The sequence below is a fragment of the Camelus ferus genome, chromosome 22 (genome assembly GCF_009834535.1).
Source record: "Camelus ferus isolate YT-003-E chromosome 22, BCGSAC_Cfer_1.0, whole genome shotgun sequence".
NCBI classification, from domain to species: domain Eukaryota; kingdom Metazoa; phylum Chordata; class Mammalia; order Artiodactyla; family Camelidae; genus Camelus; species Camelus ferus.
Genome location: NC_045717.1, coordinates 17,382,985 through 17,405,330, shown reverse-complemented (window position 1 = coordinate 17,405,330; position 22,346 = coordinate 17,382,985). Strand labels below are relative to the sequence as shown.

Below are 22,346 nucleotides of genomic sequence, written 5' to 3'. Positions count from 1 at the left end.
CTCAGGGAAAATCAGACCAACCCCACTGAGAGGCATAGGTGCACTTTTCAAAGAAAACTGGACAAATTACCATATGTGGAGATATTTGAGCTTTTAAATGTAGTTTAAAGTAGAAACAAAGTTTGGCCAGTCATCTTTATCTGAGGTGGGGATGACTACAGTTCATTCCTCCTGTGGAATCTATTGAAGTTTTTGTCTTGCCCACCAAACCTGCGCATCAGCATCTCCTCTTCGTCTTCCTCACGGGCCTTCTTCACCTCTTCCTTGGCCTGTATGTCATCCATCTCTCTTTCCGGGCCCTGGAGAAAGAAACAAAGACCCCAGCGGCCAGGGATTATGCTTCCTGGAGGCTGATTCAGTGTCAGCAGTGCAGCCTGCCCCTACCTTCTGGAAGCCTCCACACCAGCTGGGGGCAGCCGAAAAAAGAGCCCCCAAGGATGTCGGGTTCCAATTCCTGGAACCTGGAAATGTAACCTTATATGCATGGGGAAAGGGTCTTGGCAGAGGTGATTAAATTCAGCCTGCTGAAATAAGGAGGTTATCCAGGATGGTCAGGTGGGCCCTAAATTCCATCACAATGTCCTCATAAGAGAAGGGCAGAGAGAGATTTGACACAGACACAGACAGAAGAGGAGAATGCAACGTGAAGATGGAGGCAAAGATTAGAACGATGCAGCCACAGAGCAAGGAGCATCGGGAACCATCAGAAACTGCAAGAAGCAAAGAAAGATTCTCCCCTGGAACATTTGGAGGGAGCAAGACCCTGCTGATGCCCTGATTTTGTAACAGAGAAGAACAATTCTGACTCCATATTAAATGTTCCTTTAGCTCTAACCCTGTGCTTTGTTTCCTGGGCTTAGTCGTGCTGGTTCTGCACCTGTTGTAAAAGAATGTTGCCTAGAGCCTGAAATATACAGGACAGCCCATTCTCAAGGCTCTGACCTTTGAAGGTATAACACTTTTCCATAAAAAGTTGCAGAACAGAGAATAATATTTGTCTTGCTGAAAGTGTACAGGAACATTGTGACCTGACCTACCTAGGCAGCTGCAAGAACAAAAGATTCCGATGCCAAGAAGTTTGCAACAACCAACCACACCCCCTCCCCTTTTTAGTATAAAAGGAGCCTGAATTCTGACTTGGAGAAGATGGTTCTCCAGCATGTTAGTCTGTCACCTTCTCAGTCTGCTGATTTTCTGAATAAAGTTGTGATTGCTTGCCACAACACCTCATCTCCCAATTTATTGGCCTGTTATGTGGTGAGAAGAACGAGTTTGGACTTGGTAACAATTTCAGCCCATCGATACTGATTTTGGACTTCTGTCCTCCAGAATTGCTAGAGAATACATTCGTGTTGTTTCAAACTAGCAAGTTTGTGGTGATTTGTTCTGGCCACCCCAGGAAACTCACACTGCCTTCTTTTTACTCCCGGAGCACTTGGGCCCATTCGTCAACCAACTGACCAGTGGATGGGCCATGAGAGAGGCCTCAGGCTCAAATGAGAAAATCCAGGCATGTGTGATTAAAAGAAGGTGTAGGAGTGAGCGCAGATGCGGCAAGAACTTTCCTGTAGTCACCATGGAAAAAGAGTTAAGTGAGGCTTTGTGGCAGAAATCAGATTTAAGATGAAATGACTCGTGGGGGGATAGCTCAGTGGTAGAGTGCATGCAGAAGGTCCTGGGTTCAATCCCCAATACCTCCATGTAGGCGTTGGGGAAAGGATGAAATGGCTCATGAGCAAATCGCCTTAAACACCTTTAGGCAATGGAGGGCAAGTTTCCCCCTAAAATGCCATGAAATGTTCCAGTTTTAAGCACCAGCCCTGCAGTGAGTCTCAGTGTGACGTTCACGACATGGAAGAAGCCTCATCCATGAAGATAAGGGAATGAGGGGCTTGCGGTTAAAGCAGGAAGATGTTTTGTGTATCATCCATAACTTAAACTCACTGGCATACAATTAAACAATCCAAAGTTTCTGGCTGAAATGGTGTGGGGGTTTCTCTAAGACCTTTCCTCTCTGAGTCATGGCTCCCAGAGAACACTGGCTGCCTTCTCCATCCAGGTAAGCTATGCCACTGTTCAGTTACTGGCACTTAATGACCCAAGAAACAAAACATTTATGCCCATTAAAAGCATGCACTTTAAGTGTCAATACTTTAACTCCAAAGAGTTATAAATGAATTTGTACTGCTGGAAGATATTTTAGCTTCTTTATTGAAAGTCAGAGCTAAATTTTTAAGTTGGTTTCTCCATATAAGGGCCTCAAAATACACATTTTAAAGAAATACAGGAGAAAAAAATACATTTGAGGGAATGGAAAGGCAAGGCACAGAGGGGAAAGGATGTTTACCATACATTTACCTGACAAAGAATTTGCTAGAATATATAAATAAGATCTACAACTAAATAAGAAAAGGTCAAAAACCCAACATGGAAGTGAGCAAGTGACATAAACAGGCTGTATTAACTGTGTGTTCCTCCAGCTTTGACATCTGGGGCTTTGCTGGCCTTGGAGGGATGGCCCGCCCAGGAGGCCAATTCCTAGAGACAGTCCATGCCATATGCAGACTACATGCAGAGCCTACATCCCTAGCCAGCTCCTCCGTCAAGCTCTTATACTCAGGGATGATATCTCCTTGTCCTAATTACCCCACAGTCAGGTGCTAGACAGCTAGGGGCAGCCCCTGCACCCTGGAGCCCACTGAAATTCTTAAAACCAGCCAATCTTAAACCGGCTTGTCCTGCCTTACCTATTCCTGCCTGCAGAAACCAAAACAAAGTATCTTGCCTACATTTTCTCCCTCTGCCTCCTTAATCAGCCCTGGTGCTTCCCCATGTGGTCCTGCAGGGCATGGTGTGGGCTCCCCCCTCTTCTTGGGATCAATGAGTCAAACAAGCGATCTTTTTGATGGCAGAAAGTCATCTCCTGATCTGCCAGCCTCACCATACCTGAATAATAACAAAACCTACATCTTAAAACACAGGTATCTCACAAAAGAGGATCCCCAAATGGCCACAAGAGCCATGAAACAGCATCCACCTTCATGTGTCATCAGGGAAATGCAAACGAAACCAGAGAGAGCTACTGCTACACCTAAAGAAACCCACCATCCCCAGTGCCAGTGGGCCTGGAGGAGTTGCAGAACAGTGCAGCCCCTCTGGAAACAGTAGCAGTTTCTCATAAAGCTAAACATACACCATACAACTCAGCAACCCCCTCCCGGGTATTTAGCTAAGAGAAATAAAAAGCACACATCCACGTAAGAAACTATATGCAAATACTGATAGCAGCTTTGGTCATACTGTTAAAAACTGGAAACAATCCAGATGTCCATCGGATGAACTATTCAGTAATAAGAAGAAACAAAGGATTGACAGACCTCCAACAACATGGATGAATTTCAGAGACATTAAGCTTGGTGAGAGAAGCGAGCTGAAGAAGACCACATACTGTATGATTCCATTTCTATGACATTCCAGAAAAGGCAAAACTAGAGGGACAGGTATGAGATCAGCGGCTGACGGAGTCGAGGAGGGCTTGGCTACAAGACTTTTGCAGGGAAAGAAACTGTTCTACTTGATTTTTGGTAGGGGTTTCACAACTTTATGTGTTTATCAGAATTCCCAGAACTGTACACTTTGCCGTATGCAAATTATACTTCAATAAATCTGATTCATCAACAAGAACTGACAATAATACCAAGTGTGGCCAAAGATGCATCACAATTGTAATTTTCATCCACTGCAGAGGGCAATGTAAATAGGATGACACACTGAAAACTGACTGTGGAAGAACATGTGACCCTGCCTGTCCACTCCTGGGCGTGTGTCCACAGAAAGACACACACAGGAAAGATCATAACAGCTTTATCCATGAGGCCACAAGCTAGAAGCTACCCAAAGCTGCATCCAAGAGAATGGATGCATACCTTCTGGAATATTCACAAAATGAGAACAAGCTACTGCTGTATGTGAAAATACAAGTGAAGTTCACAACAGCTGCCTGAATGAATAAATAATGGGTGGCTCTGTTTATATAAATTTCAAAAGGAGGTCAAATCCATCTATAGTGATTGAATAGTGGAACCCCCCTTCCTTTGGGGTTGGGGGCCAGCTGGGAAAGGTCGTGAGGAAGTTCTTGGAGTTCAAGTGACGTTCTGTATCTTGATCTGGGTGGGGCATTAAGTAGTAAAAACTCATTGAGCCCTTTCCTATATGTGAGTCTCATGTACGGAAATAAATGAATAATGAAAGAAAAGTTCATTGTGTTCACTGTACCTTGGTTTCACCCCAGGTGGCCTTGCCAAAGTTGTCAGCATACTCTTCATCATCTGTGATCAGGAAGTTATCGAAGATGGTTCCGGATCTCACCTGTGGATGAAAATAAGGCCTTCATTACCAGTGTGAAAAGTGAAACTTTCCGCAAAATGAACAATCGTAATTTGCTCGGTCCTGTAACAGTGATGAGCTGTCAATAGCAGAACATGCTTAAACCCATTTCTAGAACACCCATTCCCTCCAGGGCACTGGTTCTCAAACTTGACTGTGTAGTGGGCACACCAAGAGCATTTTTAAAACTCCTAATGCCTGGTCTCACCAGCTGGTTTAGCTGGTCTGGGGTACTCATGGGGCATCAAGATTTTGGAGAGCTCCCCAGTGACTTGAACATTCTACAGTGTTTGAGAACCACTCCTCGAAAACCTTCCTGTGCAAAGTGTGAGCTGTGGACTGGCAGTGTCAGCACTGCTGGGAGCTTGCTGGGAATGCAGAATCTCGAGCTCTGCCCTGGACCTGCTGCATCAGAATCTGCAATCTTATCCTAAAGCTGATGGGCACCACAGGTAAGCTCCAAGCAAATTCCCAGGGAGCAGGCAGGCAGGCAAGAAGTGCCCTTTGTCCACAGCTGTATGTCTTGGGTCCAACTAGGGGTGCCAGGCACATAGTAGGAGCTCACATACTACCTGCCTGAAGTAAGGAGTTTAGGCTGAAGCCCAGAGTTATTAAACTAAAGCAAATGTAAAACCAAGTAACCTGCCAAAGCTCCAGTCCGATGGCACCAATGTTCTCAAATTCTGAGAGGTCATATTCTGTCAGATAGTTGGTATTTTTCATCTTCTGATGCAGCCAAACATCTTTGGCTATACCCTCTGGTTTCAAGCCATCCTGCAACAATAAACCATATGTGGTGGTCTGGGAGAACATGGGTGGGGCGGGGCTGGTGGGAAGAGGACACCACACACCTGGTAAGGAGGCTTCTGCAGCATTGGCGCCTGCCAGTCCCCTTCCAGTTCACTGTTCCAGTCGCTCGGCTTGCTGGCACTGGCATCCAGAAAATGCTTTTCCCACTCCTTAAAATACATGTAGGGGGTGAAATTTAGATTCTCAGATTTGAGAAAGGAAATTCTTAACTCCCTAGAGGCAGGGGAAGGCCAGTGACCCTAGCTGCATGTTCCCGTCTCCTCTTCGGTCTGATGGTCCAAGGGCTGAGTGCAGGGGTTTCTAATCATATCAGGGGCTTCAGGGGCATGCACTGCCGGGTTTTTCTCCCTAACTCTCCATGTGATTACGGCACTCTTCCCTTGCTATTGAGAGGAATGGCAGTGTGGAAAACTCAAAAGAGTGGCCAAAGTTAAAATGATGGGGCAAAAAGTGATGATAGGAGGAGGGGCCACATTTACTGCTGGTTAGGTTAAGTCTTCTACATCATGGTCATAAATGGACTGTTCTAGAGAGAAGCTGGATGACTAAGGAATGTTCCAAGATTTAACTGAGGACTTCTGGGTAGCAGGAGAAAAGCAGTTATATTACTGAGTTCATATATACACACTCACACTATACACGTATGTATACACACATCTATACGTATGTACACATTTATACACATGCATATATACACACATCTATGTATGTATATGACTTAGTAGGTGTTGAGTAAATATTTGTTGAATAAATGGATGAGAAAAAGTTGCTATGGATTAATAATATTCAAATAAACTCATAAAAGTCATGTACAATGCTGTTTTCTCTTTTAGAATAACAGAAATATTAAAAGTGTTGCACTCAGACTGTGGCTTTTCCATCATCCTCTATAACTTCTCAACAATGGCACATGGGAGTTAGTTACCTCTCCTACTGCTTTTTGCCCTGACCTCACTGGCAACAGATGAGCCACCCTTGTGTTGGGATCCAGGAAATGATTATAATTCAATCTGAGTAGCCAGCTCCTTCTAACGTAGACTATCAAATCATAACACCATAAGGAACTACATTGTTTAGCAGAGCACACAGAACTGAGCATGCAGAAAAAACACAGGCAGTCTGGGAATGAGCTTTCCGGAAGGATGATTTGACTTATCTGGGAACCCACCTCACGTACACTCGGCACTAAGGCACACCTCCACTGCTGGGATGGTGTCCTCGTAGCCCAGAGGCAGCCAGGATTTCAGTCCCAAGACCTGTATATCCTACTGAGGATTCTGGGTCAGTTTCTTTGCAGCTCTGTGCCTTGTTCAAAGTCAGTGCTCTTTCCAGATGAAAACTGCTTTTTTAGTTTGGTTTGAAGGTTAAGAGAGGGAGAGGAAAACTTTGCTTTTTCTTTTTTCTTCCTTGAGAAATGATGGGGAAGCCTTATATGATTAGGATTTTTTACTCTAATCTGAAGATGTTCTCATTGATTGGATGCCATGGATTCCAAATTCATAGAAGCTTACTTTTGATTATGATAAAAAGGACTGCCAAATAATATAATTCTAAACAAGATGCCATTTTAATTTAATAATTACATTCAGTCAATGATGAAGTGTTTGACTATTAGACAGCAGTGCCACTACTAAGTTTTAAGTTGCCAGAAATTAATTGTAAACAGCAGTTACCATACTCTTAGTTATGGCAAAGACAATTGTCTTAAGATAAACGACTTACTGCCAGAAAGAGAAAGAAAAATACCATATGATATCACTTATATGTGGAATCTAAAAAAATGAGACAAATGAACTTATTTACAAAATAGAAACAGACTCACAGATATAGAAAACAAACTCGTGGTTACCGGGGGGAAAGGCGAGAGGTGGGTGGAGGGATAAATTGGGAGTTCAGAATTTGATATTAACTACTATACATAAAATAGATAGACAATATGGTCCTACTGTTTAGCACAGGGAACTATATTCATTACCTTATAATAGCTTATAATGAAAAAGAATGTAACTGAATCACTATGCTGTAAACCAGAAATTAACACAACATTGCAAATCGACTATACTTCAATTTAAAATTGTTTTAATTTTTAAAAGATAAATGCCTTACATTGTGATGTAATTTTTTTAAATTGAAGTACAGTCAGTTTACAATGTTGTATCAGTTCCTGGTGTACAGCATATTGTAACTGACTATACTTCAATTTAAAAAAAAGCGGAGGGGTAGGAAAGAAAAAAAAAAACCTACCATATTCAAATTCAGGATGACCCAAAAAAATCACTTTTGTAAAGGTTGCTGATACGTTTTCCTTTAAGTAAACCTCACTTGCTTTCATCTCAAATACTTTAAAATTCAAAATACCTTGAAAAAAGATACAATACCTTGGAGTGTGCAGCTAGGTGGCTGGTTTCAGCACATATGCTCTGGGGAGGGCATTTTGATGGTTACAACGTTGTCATAACCAGCCATGCCACACTTGTAGGGTACCTGGGTACTTAAAAGCTAAGTGTGTACACTTGCTAAGCTATGCAGGGGACATCCCCACCTGGGCTTTGGCATCCGTAGCCTCATTCCACTCCTTAGCCTCTGCTGAAGCCTTCTCCGCTGTCTTCAGAGATGCTAGGTGCCAGTCATACTCTATGCTGCCGGATTCAATTGATTGGCCGTCAATTTTCACTTCGTAAGTGAGGTCTGGTCTTAACACCAGAGTGTAGAGATGTGTAAAGGCATCAACCTGCATGTTTTGGGGGGAGACAAGGAAAAGAATGAGACCCTCGATATCTCGAGGCAGTCTAGATGTGCAGTGTCAGTTGTCATGGGCCAAAGCCTGGTGGTAAACAGCAAAAAGAGACGTTCGAGAAATAGGAGTCGCCTTGACTGTGAAAGGGTGTCGTACGGAAGACTCACGTGACCCTTTGCAGAATCCTTCCTCACTACTGCCTCCTCTTGAGCGGCTGATCTCCTTTTGTGCAAAGACAATGGCTTCCACCTATAATCTCACAGGCAGCCATGATGGGGTGGTTGGTATAAACCAAGGGACTACTGTGCTGTTTGATTTAGGAAAAGTTATGTGGAAAACAACTTCCAGTTCTGGATCCTGACAGCTACCAAATGAAGCCCATTCTATTTCTCAGTACAGGGGAGAATTTTCTAATGCTCTGCCCAACAATGTAAGCTCAGGCAGGGCAGGCCCAGTGCCTCTCTTGGCCATGATTAAAGCCCCAGGCTGGAGCCAAGGGAAGCATTTAACAAACATTCAATAAGGGAGGGATGGAAGGTGGGGGGGGGGGTGCCTGGGGAGGCTGGGGGTGCCCAGGACGTGCCTGCCTGTCAGCCGTGGAGGGGACCCCTGCACCATACCACAGCGCAGTTCCCAAAGCATGACCCAGAGGCACCAGCATCACAGGGGGCACATGGGCAATGCCCATTCCCGGCTCAGCCCCGACCTGCTGCAACAGAACCCGGTGGACCCTCTGGTCACTTCCACAGGCCCTCCAGGGTGTCTGATGCTGCTCAGGTTTGGGAACCACTGCCCCAGCATCTTAGAGGCTCTGTCAGGAGGAATCTCCCTGCTAAGAGCCAAATCAAAACGCCTTTTCATACCCCTCTGCCGCATCATGGCCAAAGTACTCTGTCTGGGATCAGCACTACAGTTGGCTGTGTCCCCCTCAACCCCCCGTGACAGCTGAGTTCACAATTCTCCAAAATCTCTCCCCCTACTCTCCACCTGCCTGTCTTAAATTAGACTTTGGGCTTGCCAGCCCCATGCCTGGCACCCTCTGAGATTTGGCCACAAGCACAGAGCTTTCTGAGGAACATCCACATCCCAACATATGCAAACAGCTCCAAACCAACAGCTTTATCCCCAGCCATTAGCCTGAGCTTCAGACTTGAGTTTCCAACAATTTACTAGACACCTCTACCTTGATGTCTGCCAGGATTTCACAACCAACCTTTCCAAACACGACCCCGGAGTCTGCCCTGGCCCCTTTATTGGCCCTTCCTGTTTCTCTTCCTGTTTAACAGCAACGCTGCTAAGAGCCATCACCCACACCCTTGGTACCCTCATTCCAAACCTCTGGATCCTGCATCTGAGTCATCTGTTAAAATGCTCCCGTGATCTGTATCCCGCTGAAGACTTGACCTGACCATCTCACCCACCTCCCTGCCTGTTGGTCACTCTGTCCCTCCCCTCAAACAGCCGAGGTATTTTTCTCACATGCTAACCAGACTGCCTCTTTGAAAACCCTTGAGGGCTGACTGCTGCATTTCTTTTACAGCATCACAGAGTGAATCAGAGCTCCGAAAATAACGGTGCTCCTCATTGAGGAGGCCATAATGCTGACTAGCCTCTGTGATCCAGTGCTCCAGTGCTCCAGTGCACCTTCAACGGACTTGTCTCATTTTTCTAACAGGCTGCAGAAATAGCACCCAACAGAGGGTGTCACCAGCCTGCCGTGCTGCTCAGGGCCCTGGAGGCTGCTGACCCCAGGTGACAAAGCTCTGGCCTCCCAGGCACAATCTAGGTCAAACCTTACAGCCTCCGAGGTCACTCCTTCTCTCCCACACACCTGCTCTGCCACTGAACAAAGTCTTGGGAATCACCCTCTAGTCCAACACTAAGGTGGGTGAGGAAGACTTGGATTTCGAGCTCCCCCTCACCCCCAAGGGAGGGGTGTCAGGCCTCCAGGTACAGGGTGGGGACCCACTGATTCTTTAGAAACACCAAGTCAGGAAGTGGGACCCCGAGACAAACCACGTGTCAATACTCACCAGGGCTTTGTGAGGCCAAGTGTCCCCTGCTCAGGTAGGGACTGAATGAGGGACCATTATGGATGCCTCTTCTCCATTCTGTCAATGATTTTGAAACACACAAGGGCGTCCCGCCCAGATTCACAGGCTATGGGTGCTGGGGATGCCCCAGGGGACAGGTCCCTGCTTCTCGGTGCTTACATTTAAAGTGGGGAGGAGGACACATTGGGGAGTATACTTCCCCTCCGCAGGTCCACGCACCATGGACTTAATGCAAGCTGCCTCTTTGGAGAAGCCCGGGGTGGGGCCACTGAGTTATAAAGCAAGCTCTAAGACCTGAAGTGTCATTTTCACAGGACTCCTGGGTAAAACGGTATAGAGCGTATGCTTTCTTTTTAGAAATCATCTCATTTTTAAATGTTTTGGTACTTTTGAGGATGAATTTCTCCAGAATGTTTTTCTTTTTCCATCCTGAAGATTTCATTCCTCCACCATGGGTATAGCTGAAACGTGACTATCCTGTTGTAACCCTTAAGGGGCAAATTATACATTGATGACGTAGTTCACAGTGAGAAGTAAGTGTGCCCTCCTGGTGTGCAAAAACTTCAGAAACCAACCAATCAAAGTGGTGGGCAAGCGTGTTCAATGGGCCCACTAAACCGGAAACCAGGGACAGGACAGACAAGGCCCATCCGTGGTTTGCTTAAATATTTTAAGTTCAAAACTATTTTCTATAAACTTACGTTATCATCTGTCAAGTACTGACACAATCACTGATTCGAATATGAAAGCATTTACCTTACACTTGATTGATTTCTTGTTTGAGTGATACTGATTCTTGAAATGTAAAATAACATGAACTTTCTTAATATCAAATCCACAAATATCGGGTCCTACAAAAAAAAAAGCAACTGCTCTCAATTTCCTTCCAAAACACATCACCACAAGATATCCCCAATCATTCTCCTGAAGTAAGAGACGAGGCACGGGAAGCTTACATGTCTGGGAGTAATCAGACGTTCACGTGGAGATATGTAAATCGATGGTGACACTCTTCTCGGTTCAGGTCATGGTCACCACAGCCACTTTGGACTCAAGTATAAACCAGCAAGTGAATGAGGAAAGGAAGGTCTAATAACAACCTAGTAAGTGTCCCCGACGTGCTGTGTGAGTCTTGGGTCCTCACTCTGAAGCTCTGACCAGGGCTCCTGTGCCCACAGGAGGGCTTCAGAGCTGGACTGACTGGCCCCGATCTCAGCTCTTCTTCACTGTTGAGTTATATTTGCAACTAACATACTAGCCTCCCCAGGCCTCAGTGTCCTGGTCTATAAAATGGGGGTGTTGATCTTGACCTCACAAAGCTACTTTACCAATTAAATGGGCTAATGTATGTACAGCTTTTAGTATGGCAATGCTTAATGTTTGTTACTACCGTTATGCTCCAAGACAATGCGCGCGCGCGCACACACACATGTATACATATATATATATAATATATATATATATATATAATATATATATATTCTTAGCGGTAACCCCAAACTGTAAGCAGAAGAGAGGTTACGATCAGTACGTAGGTTCTGATGAACTGTGAAATCTACAAAGAGTTCTATTTAAAGATAATGATTTTTAAATTGGCATGAGGTTAAGTTTCAGTCACGAAAGAAATGGAATGCCATAGGACACTCTATTCTCTCATAAGAGACTAAGAAGTTCTAAATATTCTAAGCAAGGTTTACAGGGAGGGAACTGTCAAATCTGTCAAATCTTCTGAGGCTGTCTGGAATTACCCTGCTGCGGCTTCACTGCCTAAGCCGTAGGAATGTACTAAAGCGTCTGCGTGTCTTTCTGTCTCTGAATTCCAACATAGTCACTGACCTGGGGCTGCACCCCTCCCTGGGGATTCTCTGAGCAAACCCTGTGTAAAGACAAGCAAATGACTGTGATCTCTTCTAGAGCTTGCAATGGTGAACCTCCAGATTAAATAAGAGAAATCCAGGCTGCATGTAATTACTTATAGAATATTCTCACTTTGCCAGCGTAGATGTGACGTTGAACTTGGAAACAGCATCCTGAGGGGCCGACAAAGAACATCGCGTCTGTCTCTTAGCTGAGTTCCCAGAGGACGCGTGTTTATGTAATTTCTTTCTTTTTTTTTTTTTGTTATTGCTGGAAAACATTCCAGTTCAATTTTTTAAAACAAAAGCTATGTGAACCATTTGTATGAAAGCCTATCACCTCAGGATTGAAATATCAAATTATTTTTCCTTCAAAATTGATCAGAACTTTTCTCTCTGTTCCTAAACATCTACATACTCTTAATATTAAATTAAGCTTCAGAACATGCCCAGACCTGACCAGAAAAATCTGGACATATTCCCTTAACAGCACTCATAAAATATTTATGTGGTAATGGATTTTGGAGAGGAATGGGGTAAGCAGACAGAAGTTGGGCTGACCTGATTTGGGGCAAGTAGTTTAATCCTTCTGAGCCTCAGTTTCCTTATTTGCAAAGAAGGGGCTATGTTACCCACTTCCTAGGGTTTGAGCCATAATCTAAGATTACATGTGTAAGGCTCCTGGCAAGGGACCAACAAAACATATTTCTCTCTTCCTCTTTAACACCACAAGATGCTCTCATACCAAAGGCAAGAGCTGAGATATCACAGGAAGTGTTCTAACAGTGACACAGTGGGTTTGAGTAAAATGTAACTGACTCTGAGTTAAAAGCAAAATAATACAGAACATTTACTTTAGTATATATATATATATTTTTGACTCCAAAATATGCTGCTTCACAACTCAAATGTAGCAGACATTCTATGTCTATTTAAAAGTAGTATTTTGGTGGATAATTGTGGTTATTTTGATTACCAGATCTAACTAAATCAAATATTTGTGAAATGATCTCTAATTCAACAGGTAATTTTTTTTTTTTGGCCAGATATCTCTGCCCTCTTGTTTTAAGAGAATAATAACAATAACCAGAACTGCGATACTTAAATTTCTTTTTAAATCTACATAAAGACCTTTTCCATTCCATCATTTTAAATTCAAGAGTAAATGTGAGGTGTGGCAGAGAAGAGAGGATTCCGGGCAGGGAATCAGGGACTGCTCAGTCCGTGGAAACTTCAGATCCATCTAATGCTGCATCCTTGGAGAAGCTGCCTCGCTCTCCAAAATGGCGGAGCAGGATTAGATCTCAATCTAACAATAATCTACTGTCCATTTATGTCTTAGTATCTTTCAATAATAGTTTATAGTTTTCATTATACAAGTTTTCCACTTTCTTGGTTAAGGTGACTCCTACGTATTTTACTCTTTTGCACGCCAGTGTAACAATGACATTGTTTTTGTAATTTCCTTTTCAGATTATTAATTGCTTGTGTATAGACTGCAACTGTTTTTTTAACATATCGACTTTGTATCTTGCTACTTTGCTGAATTCACTTGTTAGTTCTAGTAGGGTTTGTGTGTGTGTGTGTATGTTTGTGTGTGTGTGTGTGTGAAATCTTTAGAATTTTCTACATATTATATTATCTGCAAACAGAGATAATTTTACTTCTTTTCAATTTATTTTATTTTTCTTGCCTAATTGCTCTGGCTAGAACTCCCAGTACTATGTTGAATAGAAGTGAGGAAAGTAGGCATCCTTGCCTTGTTCCTGAACTTAGAGGAAACACTTTCAGTCTTTTTCAATTGGGTATGTTTGCTGCGGGCTTTTCATATATGGCTTTTATTATGTTGAGGTACTTTCCTTTTATCCTTAGTTTGTTGAGTGTTTTTATCATGAAAAGGTGTTGAATTTTGTCAAATGCTTTTTTTTTTCTTTTTTGCATCAATTGTGATCATTTTTCCCCCTCATTCTGTTGCTGTGGCCTATTACATTAATTTTCATATGTCAAACAATACTTGCATCCAGGAATAAATGCCACTTGGTCATGGTGCATAATCCTTTTAGTATGCTGCTGAATTCTGTTTAGTAGCATTTTCTTAAGGATTTGCATCAATGTTTTCTCATAGTGTCTTTGTCTGGTTTTGGTATTAGGGTAATGCTGGCATCATAAGATGACTTAGAAAGTGTTCCCTCTTTAATTTTTTTAAAGTTTGAGAGGATTGGTATTCTTTCAATGTTTGGTAGAATTCACCAGTAAAACCGTCAGATTCAGAGCTCTTTCTTTCCTTCTTCCTTTCTTTCTTTCTTTCATTCCTTCTCTCTGTCTTTCTTTCTCTCTTTTTCTCTTTCTCTTCCTTTCTTCCTTTCTTCCTTTCTTTTTCTTTCTTCTTCCAGTTTTACTGAGACACAATTGACACATAGAACTGTAATGTGCACAACATAGTGATATGACCTGTATATATATATCATGCAATGATTATCACAATAATTTTAGTGAAGATCTGTTATCTCATATAGATACAAAATAAAAGAAAAATATTTTTCCCTTGTGATGAGAACTCTTAGGATTTACTCTACCAGCAACTTTCATGTATAACACACAGCAGTGTTATGTTATTAATTACACTACACATTACATCCCTAGTACTTATTTGTCTTATAACTGGAAGTTTGTTCCTTTTGACCACCTTTATCCAATTCCCCCTTCCCAGTCCCCACCTCTGGTAACCACAAATCTGACATACTTTTCTACGAGTTTGTTTGTTGTTGAATTGTAATTGACCTACAACATTGTTAGTTCACAGTGCACAACCTAATGAATCAATAATTTTATACATCAGAAAATAGTCACCATGATAAGTCTAGTTACTCTGTTAGCACACAGATAAATTATTGACTATATTCCCCATGCTGTACATTTAATTCCTGTGGCTCACTTATTGTGCAACTGGAAATTCGTACCTTTTAATCTCCCTCACCTATTTCATTCATCCTTTCACCCTTCTCCCCTCTGGCAAGCTCCTGTTCTCTGCATCTATGATTCTCTTTCTGTTTTGTTATATTTGTTCATTTGTTTTGTTTTTTAGATTCCACATATAAGTGAAATCTTATAATATTTGTCTTTTTCTGTTTGGTTTATTTCACTTAGCATAATATCTCTAGGTCTATCCATGTTGTTGCAAATAGCAAGATTTCATTCTTTTTGATGACTGAGTAATAGTCCATTGTATATGTACACTACATCTTTACTCACTCGTTTATTGATGGGCACTTAGGTTGCTTCCATGTCTTGGCTATTGTAAATAATGCTGCAATAGACACAGGGGTACATACATCTTTTCTAATTGGTGGGGTTTTTTTGTTTGTTTTCTTTGGGAAAATACCCAGTGTGCAATTGTTGGATCATATGTTAGGCTTACTTTTAATTTTTTATGAACCTCCACACTGTTTTCCACAGTGGTTGCACCAATTTAAATTCCTACCAACGGTGCATGGGGGTTCCCTTTTCTTGACACCCTCACTAACGCTTGTTATTTGAGGACTTTGATAATAGCCATTCTGACAGGTGTGAGGTGACACCTCATTGTGGTTTTGATTTACATTTCTGATGATTAGTGATGTTGAACATCTTTTCATTTGTCCTTGGGCCATCTGTATGTTTTCTTTGCAAAAATGTCAATTCAGGTCATCTGCTCATTTTTTATTGGGCTGTTTGTTTTTTTTTCTGATGTCAAGTTGTATGAATTCTTTCTTTATTCTGAATATTAACTCTTTATCAAATCCCTCACTTGCAAATCTCTTCTCCTACTCAGCAGGCTGCCTTTTCATTTTGTTCATGGTTTCCTTCACTGTGCAAAGGCTTCCTAGCTTGACGTGGTCCCATCTGTTTACTTTTGCTTGTTTCCCTTGCCTGAGAAGACAGATGCAAAAAAATACTGCTTACGCAGATGTTAAAGAGCATACTGCCTATGTTTTCTTCAAGGAGTTTTATGACTTCAGGTTGTAATTTAAGTCTTTAATCCATTTTTTAAATATAGTATGAGAAAGTAGTCCAGTTTCCCCAACACTATTTATTGAAGGGGTGGCTGTCTTTTTCCCATCGTATACGTCTGCCTTTGTTGTTGCTGTGGTGGATTAATTCACCATATAAGCATGAGTTTATTTCTAGACTCTTTACTCTGTCCCATTGATCTGTGTGTGTGTGTTTGTGCCATACCATGTTTTAATTCTTATAGCCTTGTAGTATAGTTCGAAATCAGGGAGTGTAATATCTCCAGCTTTGTTATTCTTTCTCAAGATTGTTTTGGCTATTAGGGATCTTTTGTGTTTCCCTACAAATTTGAAAATTATTTGTTCTAGTTTGTGAAAAATGCATTGGTATTTTGATAGAGATTGCCTTGAATCTGTAGAGTGCCTTGGGGAATACGGTCATTTTAACAATATTAATGCTTCTAATCCACGAGGACGATATATCTTTCCATTTGTTTGGGTCATTTTCCACTTCTTTCTTCAGTGTCTTATAGTTTTCTGAGCAGAGATCTTATATCTCCTTAGATTTATTCCTAGGTGTTTTATTCTTTCTGATGTAATTGTAAATGGGATTTTTAAAAAATTTCTCTTTCTGATAGTTTGTAGAATATAGAAACAAGACAGATTTCTGTATACTAATTCCATGTCCTGGAACTTTACTGAATTAATTACTTCTAATAGTATTTTTTCCCTTAATTCATCTAATTAAAGGTTTGTCAATTTTATTGATCTTTTCAGAAAAGTAACTTTTGATTTCATTGATTTTTCTCTATTGTTTCCCTATATTTCATTTATTTCTGCCCTAATCTTTATTATTTTGTTCTGCTAGCCTTGGGTTTAGTTTGTTCTTCTTCTAGTTCCTCAAGTGGTAAAGCTAGGTTTTGACCTGAGATACTATTTTTTAATATAAATATTTATAGCTATATATTCCCCCCATAGCACACTTTCGCCACATCCTATACGTTCTGGTACGTTGTGTTTTCATTTTCATTCATCTCTAAGGATTTTCTAATTTCCCTTGTGACTTCTTCTTTGATCCACAGATTGTTTAAAACGGTTCTTTATTTTCCACAATTTTTTGAATTTTCCAGTTTCCCTTTTGCTAGTGATTCCCAACTTCCTCCCACTGTGGTCAGATACTTTGTATGTCTCTCTTTTGAAATCTATCAAGACTTTGTTGCCTCGTATGTGGTCTATCCTGGAAAGGTCCCATGTGCACTTGAGAAGAATGTGTATTCTATTGTTGTTGGGTAGCGTTTGTGAAAGTCTATTGGGTCTAGTTGGTCTATTGAATTATTAAAGTCTTCTATTTCTTTATCTTCTGACTGTCCCACCCATTATTGTGAGTGGGTTACTGAAATCTCCAGCTACTAGTATAGAACTATTTATTTCTCCCTTCAGTTCTGTCAGTTTTTGTTTCATATATTTTGATGGTCATCAGGGATGTAAATGTTTATAATTTTTCATCTCTTGTTGTACTGAATCTTTTATTAATATATAATGTCCTTCTTGTATTTATAACCTTTTCTTGTTTTTAGGGTTTTTTTTTTTTTTTTTTTTTTTTTTTTTTTGGCAGAGGAGGTAACTAGGTTTATTTACTTAATTTTCTGTTTTTAATGGAGTTACTGGTGATTGAACCCAGGACCTCCTGCATGCTAAGCATATGCTCTACCACTTGAGCTATACCCTTCCCCCTATAACCTTTTTCTGATTTAAAGTCTATTTTGTCTGATTTTAGTACAGCCACCTGTGCTTTCTTTTGGTTCCTGTTTGCAGGGAATTTTTTTTCTCATCCTTTCACTTTCAATCTGCTTATGTCTTTGGATCTCAAATGAGTCTCCTGTAGACAGCACATAGTTGGATCATATGTTGTTATTCTTTCTGTCAATCTCTGTCTTTTGACTGGAGAGTCTACTCCATTTACATTTACATTTACATTTACTCCATTTTATATTCCATTTTCCATCCGAAGTCATTTCAGCTAGAGTGGGAGACCCTGGCAATAATGGGGGAGGTGTAACAACAATGGCTGCCCATCTCTTTGTCTGCGACTCTGCGATCAGAATCAGCAATCAGCCATCAGAGCTCGATCTCCGATATTTGGAGGACAGGGTCCTTTTTGTCCACCCTGGCTCCTGAAAAAGCTGCTCTAGGAACATGGTGCCCAGCTGTCTGCCATGTGGCTGCAGGTGGGGGAATGGGTAGGCACTACTGTGATAAGAGCACAATAAATTCACCCAAAATTAACTTTCCTAATCTTCTGCTGGAAGCTGCAATACTTCCACAGACTCCAGAGTTCCAAAATAGGTACATCAGACAGATTCTTCCAGTGTAACCATTGTCTAGATGGGGAGACAGATCCCTGGTGCTCCTTACTCCTCCATCTTCCCAGAATCCTCTTCATTCTTAACGGGTGTTAAATCCACACACTTCAGTTATGCCTAGTTCCTGGAGCCCAGTGTGGTCCCTTCCCATTCCAGCACAGACGTTAATCAATGACCCCTAGTGTCAGGAGATATTTAATGTATTCTGGGGATCAGCAAGTTCTTTCTGTAAGGAGCCAGACAGTAAACATTTTTGGCTTTGTGGGCCACGTGGCCTCTGCCACGATCACTCAACTCTGCCACTGCTGCCTGAAAGCAGCCACAGACAAGATGTAAGTGAACAGAGTGAGGCTGCATTCCAGTAAGATGTCATTCCAGTAAGATTTCATGACACTGAAATCTGAGTTTCATATTATTTTCATGTGTCAAAAGTACTATCCCCTGTTTTGATTTTCTTCAGTCATTAAAAAATGTTAAAACCCATTCTCAACTCATGGGCCATAACAAACACAGGCTGTGGGCTATTTGGCCCGTGGCCAAGGTTTGCTGACTCCTGGTGCATTCAAAATACTCAAGGCTACATTAGTGTTGAATGAATAACTTTCTCTGAAGAACAGCAGAAAGGCAGAGTTGCCTTTGGGTCTATTAATTAGGTTTAACAGTACTAAGAGCTTCAGTTACATGTACCCAATGCTGCTTTAGCAAAGTCAGTCTAAGGATTCTACAAGGTGGAAGGGTTTTCAGAATCACCAGAAGGGGTGGTGTGGACTAGCTAAACTCACCAAACATAATATAGTACGGGGATTTTCCATTCAGGTTCTTCTGATCCACGTCTGCAGGGAAGACCTTAACGTAGCCCCCTCCACAGTCCATCTTCTGCTCGTGTTTCACTGTGTACTGGATGATCAGAGTCTTCCCTTTATTGCTAAATGGTTTGAACCGTGCAGAGATGGCGTAGAATCGGCCGTTTTGAGTGGTTTGCAGACCTTTAAATAAAAAGTACTAATGAAGGATTAGGAATGACACTGCTGAGCAATGCAGGGAATTAAATGGTTGTCCTCCCCGATCCCCAATAATAAACCTTCTAACCATTTATGTTGATCCAGTGCCTACAGCACATTTATAATATGCTGCAATAACATTCAATGGGCACATCACTAACAGGTGCTCTGCTGCCACGGAACTTCTATTTCACATACTCATGTACATATAGGTGTTTTTGCACTTAATATATCACTGTTACGTCTTAGGTTACAAACACACTTCGGCTCTAAATGACAAATATGCAGTCTAATTATGGATAAAAGATTACTTTTGCTTCCATTCATTTTCCAAGGGGTGGGGAAGCTACAAGGAAGCTCGGTAGCAACTGGATTAACAACTGGAACATTCTACTTCTTTCCCTTAATTCTCATCTTAAAGCAGCTACTTAAGAGATGCAACAGCTGATGGAGGACAGAGTGCTGATCTGTAAAAAAGTGCTTCTTCACTCCACTGGGTGAGCTGGCCCACAGGTGTCCTCCGTGTGGTGGCTTTTTATGAAGATACCATCCTTTTGTCATGTGACTCATCTCGTACTTTATAAGTTTAGGCGTTCACTTCAAGACAGAAACCTCCTTTTTCAGTAGCCACTAGGCTCTGTACCAAATCCTCATTTTATACTGGAATGTAAGACAAACGTGAAAACACAGCCAGTCTTCTTATAACCTGCCCTTCCTTGCTCTATACACGAGTTCCTATAACTGTCTATGCTGAGAGCCATCATTAATGAACTTGGCATTTTGTATCAGTGTGTCTAACCCTGAATTCATGGTTGACTCTCCACTCCCACCTCTCTCTCTCTCTCTCTCCCCTCCATTCTTCCCCTACCCTTCCCTTTCTCAGGTGATTAGTAGTCCTTCCCCCTCCCTCCCTCTACCTTCCAGGCAATTTCTAAGGCCGTATGACTCACTGCCTCCCTAGGTGTCTTACCACACTCCTCAGCCACCACCATCATCTCTCATCACCTCCCATGTCTGTTTGGCTAAATTCTATTTATCTTTCCATCCATGGCTTCTAGACCGGGGTCCAGGGAGACTACAGTACAAAAGGCCAAATTAACCTCAGTGCCTAGCCTGGCTCTGCTCTCAGGAGGCATGTGCTGGAGTAGATGAAATGCACAGAGTCTCAGAATTCCAGGTTGGAGGAAGGAAAACTACTGTGGGTTAAAAACCAAATGACAACCCCTCTCCTTGGACAAGCTTCACAGAACAACTTGCTATTTTCACTCCATTTTGCCACTACAGCCTGACGATTTGGAGCAACATGTGTCTACAAAGCAATGCATATAGAAACCAAAACCTGAGACTGCTGGATGTTAGGGCAGAGTTGGAGTAACAGGACCAAGATGGAAGCCGAGGTGGTGAAGAAGGAAAATTTCCAGCTAACTCAGCGAACATTTTCTGTAAGGTCGTTATTTTAGACTTTGCGGACCGTTCATTCTCTATCCCAACTACTCAGTGCTGCCTTTGCAGCCTGAAAGCGGCCATAGACCACATGTAAATGAATGACCATGGCTGTGTTCCACTAATGCTTTATTTATGGACCCCGAAATTTCAGAGGTTTCACTGAATTTTGTATAATTTTTACATGTCACAAAATACTATTCTCTTCTCTATTTTTCTCCAACAATTAAAAAAAAGTGGAAAACCCATTCTCATCTAACTGGCTGCACAAAAACCAGGCGGTAGAGGAGCTGTTGTTTATCTACCTTTCACCATCAGGAATGAGAAGCTAGAAAAGAGGTTATTCTTGGTACCAGGAGGCTGCTGACCTTGGGGGAGCTGGCCACAAAGGAGGCCTCTAGGGGTGGGGATAGGGCCAGAAAACGTTCCCTGTCTTGACCTGGGGGTGCTGTTGTAAACATTCATCCTATTGGAACCCCTAAGATCTGTGCTCATATATATATATATATAATATATATTCATATATATAAAAATTGAGGTAGGGAAAATAAAAATGAGAAGCACCCTGTAATCTTTTTCCTTCTGTAGGGCAAAACCCTCAGGTCTCCAAACCCATTTGACTAGTACTTATTGAGAGAGGTTATGGGGGGAGGGTATAGCTCAGTGGTAGAGGTCCTGCCTAACATGCATGAGGTCCTAGGTTCAATCCTCAGTACTGCCATTAAATAAATAAATAAATACCTGATTATCTTCTCCCCTACCCCCCCCCCCAAACTAAGAGAGGTTATCCTGGTCAAGTAAAGAGAGAAAACAAACAAAAAAACACAAACTCTACGTACGCCTTAGTTTCCCCACCTGTGAAATGGGCCTTAGAGGTGTGCCACACCTACCTTGAAAGGTTGCTATAGGGGGGTTAATATTTAGCTTGATTTTCTCACGATTCCTACACTAACCTTTGTCTTTCTCTTTATGACCATAAAATTTCCCAGACGAGAGTCTAAAATGCCCAAATTGGGAGTCATTGGTGGACTGCACCCATCGGTTCCTCCAGCGCTCTGTGGTGGGAAATAACACCGGTTAGGGCTGAACACTGTTAATCTGCGTGGTGGGGGGAGTGAACGGGGCCCTCGAGGCTTCGAAGCTTCAAGGTTTTGCCACCACCGATCCCTCGGCGATGGCGGGGGTGGTGGGGAGCAAAGGCGACTCGGGCCATCCGTTGGGCAGCGGGGTATGCAGGGGCTTACGCCGACGCCACCCTCCGGCGTCGCCCCTTCACCTCCGTCTAGAAATTCTTCTTGGAAGTAGACGGTGGCCAGCGCCACCCGCAGCACACAGACTGCCCAGAGAGGGACTCGAACAGCGGCCATAGGGAAAGAGCGACCTCTTCTTGTAACCGCTCCTTTTGAGTCCAGCGGTCTTCACGGTGTGCCAGGCCCGCCCCGGAACTACAGCTCCCGTCACGCCTCGCGATTGTGACCTGACACATCATTGGTTCCTAGTGCTCAGGGCACGCTATGCCCGCCCCCAAACTACCACACCCATGACGCCCCGCGATTGTGACCTAGGGCGTTATTGGTTCTTGGGGCGCGGCGTGCACCGGGAGTTGTGGTCTCTTTCTTCCTGGCGCTGTTGCCGTGGGCAACGGTCCCCTCTGGCCCTAGTGTCCGGCCGAGAGCGGCGACGGCCTCCGCGGAAGGACTTCGTGGG

General features: G+C 42.6%; 1 protein-coding gene across 1 annotated transcript; it reads right to left on the bottom strand.

Moving 5' to 3' along the window:
* On the bottom strand, window positions 1–22,046 carry CALR3 (calreticulin 3). Its single transcript, XM_006174785.2, has 9 exons — window positions 21,916–22,046; window positions 21,593–21,694; window positions 18,978–19,181; window positions 10,744–10,838; window positions 7,739–7,927; window positions 5,238–5,345; window positions 5,029–5,160; window positions 4,276–4,368; window positions 1–299 (listed from the first exon to the last, which is right to left on the bottom strand). Exons 1-9 carry the CDS (start codon window positions 22,004–22,006, stop codon window positions 156–158), a joined length of 1,158 nt encoding a protein of 385 aa, XP_006174847.1. The 5' UTR covers window positions 22,007–22,046; the 3' UTR covers window positions 1–155.
* Window positions 22,047–22,346: the final 300 nt, after the last annotated feature.

Excerpts from the sequence above, each read along its gene's own strand:
- CALR3 (XM_006174785.2), bottom strand. The coding sequence starts at position 22,006 with ATGGCCGCTGTTCGAGTCCCTCTCTGGGCAGTCTGTGTGCTGCGGGTG. Across the intron at positions 21,695-21,915 it reads AGAAGAATTTCTAGACGGAG|AGCGCTGGAGGAACCGATGG; the intron begins GTGAAGGGGCGA and ends TTCCCACCACAG. Across the intron at positions 10,839-18,977 it reads CCCGTACTATATTATGTTTG|GACCCGATATTTGTGGATTT; the intron begins GTGAGTTTAGCT and ends TTTTTTTTGTAG.